The following is a 13,110-nucleotide window of genomic DNA, read 5'->3' as shown; positions in this document are numbered from 1 at the left end:
GGGGACTATAGGGAGGGCCTCCAGCTAAGGTGAAATGATGAAAGCCTGAACCAAGGAAGAGGCGATTGGAAAGGAGAGGAGGAAAGCATTTGATAGACAATTTAAGAGGTCTGTGCAGAAGGATTTTCATGTGTGAGTGAATGTGAGGGAAAAGGAAAAGTGTGGTTGAGGGAACTCCCAGGTTTCTGACTTGGATGGCTAGAAGGATGGTGTTATTTGCTAAGAGAAGGCACACATTAGGAGAAGCAGGCTGGCTGGAGAATATAACGAGCTCAGTTTTGAGCATGCTGAATTCGAGATGTGTGTGACACATTCAGTTGGCCTTTTCCACGTGGGTAGTTGGATTTGTTGCACAGGGAAGAGGGAGATACAGATTAGCAATTTTTCACCAAGAAGTAAACAATTGCTCAAAAAAGTAGGTTTGAAATAACAAGTAGAGAGAAGCCCAGGAGAAAAAGTCACAGTGAAGAGGACAACTTAAAGAAGAGAGTCATCAGAATTGTCAGATGCCATGTCAAAGTCAAGTTGAAAGCTGAAACATGCCCAGTGTCTTTGTCAATTAGATTATTGTTGTTCTTTTTTTAAAATATATTTTATTGATGTTTTACAGAGAGGAAGGGAGAGAGATAGAGAGCTAGAAACATCAATGAGAGAGAAACATCTACCAGCTGCCAACGTACATGCCCTTGACCGGAATCGAACCTGGGACCTTTCAGTCCGCAGACTGACACTCTACCGCTGAGCCAAACCGGTTTCAGCTATTGTTGTTCTTGATCAAAGGAACTTTAAGGCCTAAGATTTCCCCAATCAGATTGCATTGAGCTAAGAACTGAATAGAGATAATGGAGTGTTGCTAGTGACTAGAAGTTTTTCCTGTGAAGGTATCTAAAACCAGCTATTCTTAGAAGGCAGGGGAATTTTTTAAAAGTTAGCAACCACCTAACATTCACATATTGAAGAGAAAAGAGATGCTAGAAAGGAAAAGATGAGAACACATGAGAAAAAGGAAATGCTGACAGAGCAATAGTCTTAAAGAGACTCAAAAGGATGGAATCAGTACACAGGAAGAGGGATTCATTTTGGACAAAGAAGAGAATACTTTTACTAAGACAGGAGTCACGAAGAGAAAGAAATACATGTTTAGGAGGAGATGGAATTTAGAATGCTTGTTATGATGGCATCACTATTCTCTGGGACAAGGTTATCTCCTGGAAAAGAGAATTTAAGAAGAGTGGTGGAAGTTTAGCATAGTCTCTAAGTCATGAGCCGCAGATCTGTAGCTCAGGTCCTGCTCTCCTTGGGAAAGGAAGCTGAGGAGGAAAATATAAAATAACTGTTGTTGAAGATCCAGCGGAAGTTAGAGGCATGCATTTGTAGTAACTTTGATTCCGCACTGGTTATGTGAAATCTTCCAGTAGCATTCCAGAGCAGAAGAGAGAGGTGATGGAGTAAGTCAGAGATTTGAGAGTTGAAGGGTGAAAGCTGCAGAAGCTCCTAGTGGTTCCAGATCCCCTGGAGGGACCAGAGAAGACCTGCGGGCCTTCAGATGAGCAGGTCCTGAGGAGAGCTTTCCCAAAGTGAGGTGAGTGAGCACCAGCTGGCCACAGAACACGTGTCCAGGTGGAATCAGAAGCTTTAGCTGGAAGCCTGGAGCCTCCTTGTGACTAGAAAAAGTATACAAAGCTTATAAGTACCAGAAAGGTTCAGGGTTCTCATAATTCATATTTAATTATGAAAATTGTCTCCTGGAAATTTGGCATTTTAAAATTATTTTTTGCTAATTAACTCTGAATTACAATATTTTTTTTCTAAATGAGGGTGTTGATGAAGGGAAAACAAGGTGAATACCAGGTTAAATTAGTATCCCAAATATGTATATTTTTCTCTATCAAGAAAAAGTCTTCTTAAATGGAGAGCTCTGCCTTGTTCTCAAGAAAGACTCAAACTATAAAGAAGGAAATTCTTCCTAAATTAATTTTTACAATGGAGTCTCAAAACCCCATGCAAAATTTTAAAAACCAAATACAAAATAATCATACATTTTATTTGGAAAAATACATATTAAATAATAGCCAGGATTTTTCCAAAATAGACTATGATATGGGAATTCACAATATAAATCATAGTGCTTAAAACAGGATAATACGATAGAAATAGACAGAGCTGAAAGCACAGATTGAAAAGTCCAACATTAGACTCAGTACATGTGATAATTTAGTGAAAAACAAAGGGAACAGTTAATGTCTTCTGAAAAAGCAGTCTTGGACATACACTATATACTTTGGATCTCCTTTTGGTGACTGTGGGGGTAAATTGTATTAAATCTATTTAGTTATTAATTAATTCATATAATCTAAAATGAAGAAGTTGGCTAATTCATTTTAATCAACATATATTAACATGCCAGATATGTCACTAAGCCCATGGATTCTTTTCTTTGCTCTGTAAGTACACTTAGGAAACTAAAAGACATGAAGTGGAGGCAGGGTAAGGATGTAGATGAGAGAGAACTATTGTCTTTAGGTGGTAAAATAGGCTCATACTGTGGAAGAAAATTCTATTTGTTTTATATGAACCCAGAAGGTAAAAAGGCAACAAATAGCAAGAAGCTATGAAGAGACAGTTAAATTCAGAATAAAAAATAACTTTCTAGCAGAAAACTTTATAGATGCAATGGACTGTCTGAGGGTCCAGGCACATACTTGGTAATGTACTGTGTGAAGATTTCAAGCCACAGGAGGGCAGTTGCACCAAAGTAGGTTTAAAAGCCCCTTCAGTATGGAATGACATCACTCTAATGTTTATTTTAATTTTTTATTTTCCTTAACAGATAACATATTATCACCACTATTTTTAATGGAAGATGATTGAATGTGAAAATATAAACCAAGAAGAAATAATTAAAGAGCTGGTGAGTTAGGGCCAAATTTATTTCCAATCACATCTGCAAGAATATTAAATAGAATATTTTACACTACTTTCTGGAGTTTACCTTGAGATTTCTTCTACAGCGTGACCTTTGGAATCAGAGAAAAATTATACATATTATACAACATTCCTCCTTGTGAGAGTAAAACATGGCATCAGTGCAATTGACAGTTTACAATTTTTATGGCAAAAACACACTTTTATTATTTTAAATAGGTTATAACCTAGTTTCTTTTTTGAAAACAGTGTTTATGCAATGGTTTATCTTATGAGATGGTTGTACAAGAAGGATCAGATACTTCAAAACTGGAGATGTTTTTCTCAGGGTATCCCTGTATAGTCGGATTATCATTATTTCCTAATTTAACAAGTCTCACAATCATTGCTCAAGATATAAAAGAAATTTCAGGATTAGAGACTTGTTTACAACTCAAAGAACTTTGGATTGCTGAATGCTACTTAGAGGTAAGTCTAAACATATAACTTTCCATGAAATATTTTATATTGAATTCTATGGTTTTGGAAAATAATTAATTGAAATATATGCTTGAGATATGGATCAAAACAGATAAGTGAGGGGGAAAAGAGACCATACATGATGAATTGCAATAGTACCCTTTATCCAGTAAAAGAAAACAAAACACAAAACAGATAAATGAGCAAAAGATATAAATAGATTTACACATAGGAAAACTAGAAATAAAGAATTAAAATATAGACTACTTTTAAATAAAGAATTAAAATATATCTACTTTTTAGTAATTAAATCAGACCAAATAATACCCAATATTGCTTAGGAATTAAATCAGTTCACTTAGATACTCTTGGTAGTGTGAAAATTATAACATTTATATTGAAAAGCAAAATTGCAAAATGTGTAAAGAGCCAAAGAAAAGTACATACTATTTGACTCAGAAATCCCTATTCTAAGATTTTGTCCTGGAGAAGTAGTTCAGCAGCAGAAAACAACTGTATTCATGAAGTTTTTTATTGCAGTGTTATTTATAATAAAATTTTGAAATATAAATATGCCACATATAGGGTTACTTTAAAGAAAATGATTATAAACTTCCTGAAATATTTTGTAATTATTAAATATTTTCATATTTGAAAATTATGAAATATTTGACAATTATGGAAACATTTTAGATAGTCTTAAATTTAAAAATCACTAATCTGTAGAGTTGTTAAAATTATAACCATATAAAATTAGGTGCATAGTTGACTTAAATAAAAAAAGAATATAAAATTGAAAATAGTTGTATATAAGTGCAAAGGTTATATGTTTTTTCCTTAAAAAACTCAGTCCTGGCCGGTGTGACTCAGTTGGTTGGAGCATTGTCCTCTACACAAAAATGTCACGGGTTCAATTCCAGACAGGGCACATACCTGGGATGTGGGTTCAATTGGTTTGTGTTGGGGAGGCAACCAATTTATGTTTTTTTTTCTTTCTCCCTCCCTCTAAAAAATAAAAAAAAAATCAATGAACAAGTCCTTGGGTAAGGATTTAAAAAATTTAGTTTATTTTGTAATAAAATTTGACTTTTAAAAGAAAATGTACTTAATATCTACTTTATTATAAGGATTATGGTAAAATATAAGCTAACACTGATCTTTTTTTTTTAAACAGAAAATTGGAGGTCTTCGAGAATGTAAAAAATTAGAAAAACTATATTTATATTATAATAAAATTTCTAAAATAGAAGGTTTAGAGAAATTATTGAAACTGGAGGCTCTTTGGCTGAACCACAATACAATTAAAAGTATTGAGGTAAGATAATTTCGCTATTTGTAAAGTTAATTACTACTATGGAGTTTAAACTACAATGTCCAAAATCTTATTATGCTTAAGAGCCAAAATACTCATGATTAGTTTAATTGTTATTGTTAAGAAAAACTAACAAAGAGAACTTCATCTACATTATTTTCTTTACTGCTCCCACAAAGCCTGAGAGGTAAAGTTTTATTTCCTCTTTGGAGATTTAAAAAAAAAGAGAGATTTAAAGAAGTTTATATATCATTTGACTAAGATTATAAGCACACCTTTCCCTAGTCCCGTTCCTCTTCCTTATTTCCTCTCCATTTTCTTGTTTCCTTCTCCTCCAATAACTCTCTCCAGGTGCCAGAGAAACAAAGATGGCTTCCTTGAGGCTCCCACTTACTTCTGTGCTCAATGCTCAGAGCACCTGGAGAACTAACCAGATTGATCAGATGGTTTATAAGTATAGGTTTTATTGATTTCTCCTAAATTATATACTGTCTAAATTTTTAGGGCTTGCAAACTTTGAAGAACTTAAATGATCTCAACCTTGCTGGAAATCTAATAAGCAGCATTGGTATGTACTGTTTCATTTGGAATATAAGGTAATCTATATATATATAAAAGCCTAAGTGACAGTCCAACCATCTGACCGGTAGCTATGACGTGCACTGACCACCAGGGGGAAGACACTCAACACAGAAACTGCCGAGCTGCAGTGACTTGGCAGCTGTGGTTCTCGGGTAACACCCCTGGAACCAGAGAGGAGGGAGCCCAATTCCAGGGTGCATCACCCTAGAACCACCCTCTCATAATCCAGGACCCCTTGGGGATGTCAGAGAGCTGGTTTTGGTCCGATCCCCACAGGCCAGGCTGAGGGACCCCGCTGGTGCATGAACCCATGCACTGGGCCTCTAGTGCTACAATAATATTTTATCAGTATAAAAAGTACATTTCTTTTTTTTTAGACCTTTTTGTATGACATCTTTGCAAAGCATTTCCGAATCTATGATTCTAAATCAGAGGTTACTAATTATAGTGTTGTTGTTTGTCTTGTTTACCTGCACAAGATGACGCCCATATTCAATTCAGAAATATGACAGGATATGAACAGGAGGTAAAACAAGAAATTAAATTTTCTTTCATCTTGTTTTTTTAAATTAAAGGTCGATGTCTTGATCCCAATGAAAAATTGGAAAAATTAAACCTTTCTGGTAACCAAATATCTTCTTTCAAGGTATGTTTAAGTAGAATGAATTTTATTTACCAACCTACATCATGAACCATCTTATTGCAGAAAACGGACTAAATATACAGCCCCCTTTAAAGAAATAACTTGTTCCTGTTGGACTATCCAACACTCCTGGGGATTTTAGAGTTAGCTGACTAAACTGACCCTAATGATCTGACACTATTAAAACCAAATAAGGTACTAATTTCTCTTAGTTTCCCCCTGGTCTTTCTAACTATACCTCTTCTGACTATTCATCCTTTCATAACATCTAAAAAATGGACTGCCCCAGGTCAGTCCCGGGGTCTTTTCTTATTTCTATCTGCATTCTGTAAATATTTATATTTTGTAAATAATCTCATCATGTCTAAGACTAAATACCTTTTATCCACTATGCCTCCTATTAATAGATTGGTATCTCTACTTTCCCTCACAACTACGCTGATGCATGAATCCATGCACCGGGCCTGTAGTGCTACAATAATATTTTATCAGTATAAAAAGTACATTTACCTATCTAAACTATAGATATTGCCTGTGCTGACTCAGACTGATTTACCCTACACCGAACCTTCTTCTCCTGCAGCCTTCTCTGCCTCTCTAAAGAGATCTTCATTCTTCTAGTAACATAAGCCAAATACTTACCGTCCTTTTGACTCCCCCATTCCTTTAACTCCATTCAATCCATCAGCAAATTCTGTTGGCTCCACCTTCAGAATATGTCCAGAGTCTGCCCATTTTTTTGTCACCCGTATCACTACTGCCCTGGTTTAAGACACCATCAACTCTAACATTCATTATTGTGGGGGGTCTCCCTGTGTTAAACTTTTTGCTATGATGTGTATTCTCCCCACAGCCTTCCATTCCTTTAAAAATATGTCAGATTAAATGACTCTTCTGCTCAAAACCCTCCCCTGACTTCTCTCATCTCTTTCAGAGTAAAAGCCATTAATCAGTGATTACAATGGCCCACAAGACACTAAATTATCTACCGGTAGTTCCTTAACTGTCTCTCTGACCACTCTCCCCTTTGCTTACCCCTCTCTAGCCATTCGTATCTCCTCACTGTTCCTTGCACATACTCACCTTAGGGCCTTAGCGATTGCTGGGATAGCCTTCCCATATGTTTTCATTGCTCATTTCCTCATTTATTCCAGGACTTTGGTCAAACATTATATTCTTCATGATGCCTTTCCTGCACAATTTAGGTAAAAGAGCAATAGCCCCTACTGCCCTCACAATCCTGAAGCACTCACATATCTCTTTCCCTGTTTTATTTTTTGTCTTGGCACTGATCCACATCCCTTACTAGAATACAAGCTTCGTGAATACAGGAACTTCACCTGTTTTGTTCACTGCTATGTTCGCAAGGCTTAAAACAGTACTTGACATGCAATAAATCTTAACAAACATTTGTCGAGCACTTGAATGAAAGAGAAAAAACCGTAGAAAGACTTGATGCTTATGACACATACTGTGGGTGGAAACATGGCATGCATAATTTTGACAGTGTCAGATGGAAGGTGTATATTCCAACACTTCCCCTATACAATACTGAAGAAAGATGAGCACATTTACAATAGAAATAATTTTAAATTGATCAGAATTAAAATAGACATTCTTTTACTCGGAGAAGAATATCAGACACCAAAAAGCTATGGACTGAGGCAGAATGTTATAAGCACCTTAAAAAAGAAATTTAAGCACAATTTTATTTTTTTGATCAAAATCAAAAGGAAATATTTGATGTGGTCACGCCTTGAAGGGTTGACAGAATTTTGACAGGCATTGTGGGCAGATCTTCCAGGCAATGGAAGGCAGGCACTCTAAGACGGGGAGAACAATATGCACAAATGCATGGAGGTCAGAAATCAAAGGGTATATTTGATCAGAGGAAGCTATGAAAGAGAAATCCAGAATGCTGTGGGAGGTGATGCTTAAACTACCAAAACTAGGAGTTACATAAGGAGTACTCATTCTGTACAAATTTGTGAACTGGCCTAAGTGGTGGAAAGGGATATAGCAAATTCAAGAAACTAAAAATCCTGTGTGGCTGAAACAGAGTGAGGAGAGAATCATGAGCTGAGGCTGAAGAAGATGAGGCAGAATGCTGGGAGGATAAGGGATTGCCCTGCCACGAAGCCAGATGGAGGGTTACCTTATGCTGGCTAGCCGTGGCGGCCTCATGTAGCCAAGAGCCTGGACTTCACAGGGAGAAAGATCTGTCAGTTCTGGCCCTGCCACAAACCAGACGCAGTGGTAACATAAAGTTTTAGTGAAATGATAATGTAAAGATCTCAATAGTAAACACTCAATAGATACGCAATTTTATTATTATTACTATCACATTATGCTAACCTATTCTCTTTCAATCTGGGGAGAAAATAGAGTTATTGTGAACATTTGCTGTATGGCATAATATTAAAGAGGCCCCCTATGATAATGATAGCTATCCTATATAATAAAAGCCTAATATGCTTAGTGTCCGGTTGACTTCAACCAATCAAAGTGTAATATGCTGATAATATGATAAGGTCACTCAACTGCTTGCTATGACATGCACTGACCACTAGGGGCCAGATGCTCCAACTGGTAGGTTAGCTTGCTTCTGGGGTCCGGCCAATCGGGAATGGGCAAGATCCGGACATGCCCTGGAGCCCTCCTGCAGTCACTCCCTACCTGGCCAACCTCCCACCTCTCTCCCTGGCCTCAATCATGCACTGGTGGGTCCCTCAAGTTGGCCCATGCCCTCTTGCAATCCGGGACCCCTCAAGAGATGTTGGAGAGTTGATTTCGGCCTGATTCTGCAAGCCAGGCTGAGGGACCCCACTGGTGCAGGAATTTATGTACCAGCCCTCTAGTTTGTTGTAAAAGCATTGAACATGATTCACAGCAACTTTTACTATTCTCATCTTAAGAATATCCCTGAAACACTGTTATCTTGAATTTTTATCTCTAACCTTTCCATCCTAAAGATACTAAAAAGATAATATCCTAGTAATGATGGAATAACTTCTGTGCCACTTTCCATCCACACCAGGTAGCACAACACTAATTTTCAGTGATGAAAAGGATTTCATTATCTTCTGACTTTTGAGTGTGGGTGAGGGGTTTCTGTGTAAGACTTCAGACTTCGTAGTCTCCTAGTCCAGACTGATGGTCAAATGCAACATAGCCACCCATAAATTAAAGGGGGTCTATACTTATAAGAACGTTCTCAGATTCCCTTGTTTCTGCAGAATTACACCAAATACCTATTTGCACACCTCTGACCAGAAACTGCCCTTTCAGAGCAGCTCTGCTTAGCGCCACTCCTCCCGAGGGCCCAGCCCACAGCTGCAGCTCCTGCCTGTGAGTCAGATTCTCAGTTGTCCGGAGAGAGTTTGGAGACGCCTTGGCTACCTAACCCTGTTACTTTCTCCTCTAACAGCCCGACTTCACTACTTGCTTCCCTGTTCCATTCGTGCTTTATCTTCAGAACTACTGTTTCCTGGTTCTTGCTTTAGATTTCCCTTAACTCTGATTCTGACTCTCCTGTGTAGCATTGCATCCCTTTAAGTCCAGTCCCACCATAGAACCCTCCTACCCCAGGAACCACCCTAGAAATGCTATTTTTGAGGGAAATATGGGGATTTCTTGGAGGTTGGGAGAAAGTAATAACCATTCAATTCAATTCACATATTTATTTGGTGCCTACTGTGTTCGAAATGCTGAGTGCTAGGGATGTAAAGTTAAACAGGTCACAAACCCCCCTCTCAAACAGTTTATCTCAGCAATTGCTAGACGTTTTCTATAAAAGGCCAGGTAGAAAATATTTTAGGCTTTGTGGGTCATATGGCCCCTGTCTCGTGCTCTTTTTAATTTTTCTCCCCACAACACTTTAAAAATGCAATCGCCATTCTTAGGGCCAAAGTCTATATAGATAGATCCTTGCCTTATAGGTTTATGGGTGAGCAAGCAATCGGCAGTACAGCATGATAAATTCTATCACAAAGGTAAGCCAGTGGTTAAGAGTTCATAGGAGGAGCACCTATCCCAAGCTTGGGGTGATGAAACAGGGCTCCTAGAGAAGAGGAATTTTAAGTTGAGTCTTGACAGGTTAAGAGATTAAATCAGGGTGAAGTTGAATCCACTCAAAGGCAACAGCTTGAGTGAGGGTCTAAAGATAAGATAGGGTCTGGTACATTCTGAAATTTCTAGTTGTTCAGTATGTGGCTAAAGCATAGAATGCCAGGATTTAAATTGGAAGGCAGAAGACTGAAGGGTGAAGCAAGGGCCAGATGCCAAATGAAGGCAGGTGGAAAGATGGCTGAAACTTCAGGATAAAAGATATTAAGGGGAAACAGTCTGAAAGTGCCTCCATAGGTTGTGAAAAAAATGAGGCCTCAGGAGAAAGCTAGGTTTCAGAAGTCCTTAATAGGTAGAAAAGGCATTTACGGGGGGGGGGGGGGGGGGGGGGGAATTGACAACTAAAAATCAGGAATTTGATGGTGACTGTAATAGAGCCAGGGCCCCATGGCCTTTGATGAGAAGAGCAGATCTGCAGGCTGAGGAAAATGGCAAGCCATGTGCCTCGGTGGTAAGTGTAGGGAAGGCTGGGGAAGGGACTGGGAGACCTACAGGCACAAGGGGGCGGTGTTACAAAGGAGCTAAGCACAGAGGAACCATCTTACTGAAAAAATGTGCTCAAGTGACTGGCTCCAAGTGAAATACATGATTTAGTAAATGTTCTTTGGCCTTTTAAAAAAGCACAATTTGCACGCATAGTTATATACAATAGAATCTGCTATTTAATTATTGATGATCTACATATATTTAGCGTGTTTTTAGTTAGATAAGGACATTTTATCCAACTAAATCACTTTAGCATATTTAAGCAGATAATTAGAATGAATTACATTACATTATAGTGATCTTGAGTGTTCAGAAGCCCCCTTTAGAAATGGACAGTTGCCATTAATTAAACATTATTACTGCTGCTTGTTTTAGGACCTTACCAACTTAACCAGACTTCGTCACTTAAAGGATTTATGTCTGAATGATCCTCAATATAAAAGCAACCCAGTGTGTCTGCTGTGTAATTATTCCATACATGTACTGTACCACTTGCCTTGCCTTCAAAGACTTGACACATATGATGTGTCAGCAAAGCCAATCAAGAATCTGGCAGATGTAAGTGCATCCCTAATCTGGTATCTGTGACTTAAGTTTAATTAACTGCTTCTTTCTGGCTGTATCCACATATGGCAGGTAGTATTATCTTGTCAGTTCTTGTCACCAAGTCTACTTTTGCCCCAGTGAGCTGGCTATTTCACACACATATATACCATTAATAAAATAATTCCTCATATCTCAATTTTGATGACAGTACTGAAAGGTGAAATAATAATTAAAAAAAGTTTTTAATTTATACAAAACTAAAAGGTAATCTGAAAAAATTTCATCACTGTTAAGATTATTTGCTCTAGTGCTATATATACACAAACATTAATAAAGCCTAAAGAAGATTCTCTCTCTTTCTCTCTGTAAAAAATCAATAAAATATATTTTTTTAAAAAATTGTTGGGGAACCATCCACACTGCCAAAATCTTGAAGATCTCTGAAATCTTGAAGAGAACTATTCTGGAGCTGCTGCTGCTGGTGGTGAACCTCCCAGCAGAGGGTCTACTTTAATGGCTACTAAAGGGTCTGTAATTTCAGAATGGAGTGCATAGGGAGTCACCATGTTTATTAATAGTTGTTCCACATTATATTTTTTACCTCTCCCTGCCACATTTGTTCATTCAATTAACCATCCAATACATAGTTTTGAGTAGGTAGAATGTGCCAACCACATGGATACCCTCACATATGACCCTCCCATTCTTTCCTGTGGCTCACCTATCATCTCAATTAGATAATGTTTTTATTCTTTTATCATAACTTCTTTCTCTTCTCTTGATAGTCTGTGAATTTATTCTAAACTTTCATTCTCTCTTTCCTTCCCCCCGCCCCAAACTGGGATTATCATCCCTCCCACCCCCATCTGAGAAATAAATTCTTACAATATTAAGCAAAGGGCTAGGGTTCTTGTCTACTAACAGATGTTTGGAATCATTGAAGGGCCAAGAGGAATGCCTTCTCTAACAATGTTAAGTCTAAAATACAGCAAAGCTTTGTAGTGAAAACCATATTTTTACATCAGGCAATAGTTTGACATCAGGCGGTTACTGCAAAGGTGAGCAGGGTGTATGTTATTCATGATATTATTTGGCTGATTCATTCATTTAACAAATGACATCCCAGGCACAGTTCAAGGCACTAGAGACATAGAGTGACCTAAGCAGGCAAAATCCCTGCTTTCTTGGAGCTCTACTGAGAGCAAACAGATAATAAGCAACTAAATAAGGAAACAAGTACGGTAGTATATCAGATGGTGATAAATGCTATAGAGAAAATAAAGATGAAGAAAGCAGGATTGTTGGTAGGGACAACGGACAGGGTGTTGACTATATAGAATTGTTGGGGAAGGACATGCCAAAGTGACATTTGAGCAGAGATTGGAAGGAAGGAAGGAAGGATGCAAGCTGTTCAGGAATCAACAAACATAAAGACCATGATGCAGAAGCATGCCTCACATTTAAAGAACAACAGAGGCTAGTGTGGCTGGGGAAAGTGAGGGTGAGAGAAATAAGAGATAAAGACAGGAGTGGTGGGGAGCAGATCATGGGAGACTAGAATGTTGAAGGACTTTGGCTTTTACTATGAGTGAGATGGGGGCCACTGGAAAATGTTAAGCAGAGGGATGACGAGATGACATGTCTTGAAGGGATCCTTTTGGATAATGGATTAACAATAGAGAATTAGAGGAGGAAAACGTGAAAACAGAGAGACCAGTTAAATTCCAATAATTTGGATGAGAGATGTTGATGGTTTGATAACAGGGTTTTAGTAGAGGTGGTGGTGGAAAGTACTCTGATTTGGGTAGTCATAAGGTAGCACTCGTCTGGATTTGCTGATAGATTAGATGTGAAGTACAGAGGAATGTAGTACAGAATAAGTCCAAGTTATTGGCCCAGACAACTGAAAGAGGGGAGGAAATTGCTATTTCATAAAACGAGGAAGAGTATGGGAGGAGTAGGTTTAGAAGGAAGAATTACGGTTTAATTTTAAGCTTATAAATTTTGAATAACCTTTTGAACATTCAAGGAG

The 13,110-nt window shown here is 37.9% G+C and overlaps 1 protein-coding gene across 1 annotated transcript in view; it reads left to right on the top strand.

Annotated features, from left to right (window-relative positions):
• Positions 1-2,863: 2,863 nt before the first annotated feature.
• The window catches only part of LRRC9 (leucine rich repeat containing 9), a gene marked incomplete at its 5' end in the record, with an annotated part of 83,696 nt that continues 73,449 nt past the window's right edge, over positions 2,864-13,110 (top strand). The window contains 6 exons of the mRNA XM_084905347.1: positions 2,864-2,911; positions 3,175-3,393; positions 4,559-4,699; positions 5,201-5,264; positions 5,854-5,924; positions 10,908-11,090. Of these exons, the coding sequence (XP_084761473.1) occupies positions 2,864-2,911; positions 3,175-3,393; positions 4,559-4,699; positions 5,201-5,264; positions 5,854-5,924; positions 10,908-11,090 (726 nt within the window). The remainder of the gene's footprint in view (positions 2,912-3,174; positions 3,394-4,558; positions 4,700-5,200; positions 5,265-5,853; positions 5,925-10,907; positions 11,091-13,110) is intronic.

This window comes from Pipistrellus hanaki (assembly GCF_964339955.1).
Source record: "Pipistrellus hanaki genome assembly, chromosome: 1".
NCBI classification, from domain to species: domain Eukaryota; kingdom Metazoa; phylum Chordata; class Mammalia; order Chiroptera; family Vespertilionidae; genus Pipistrellus; species Pipistrellus hanaki.
Note: the sequence above shows the minus strand (reverse complement) of the source record. Positions and strands in the feature narration are given on the sequence as shown.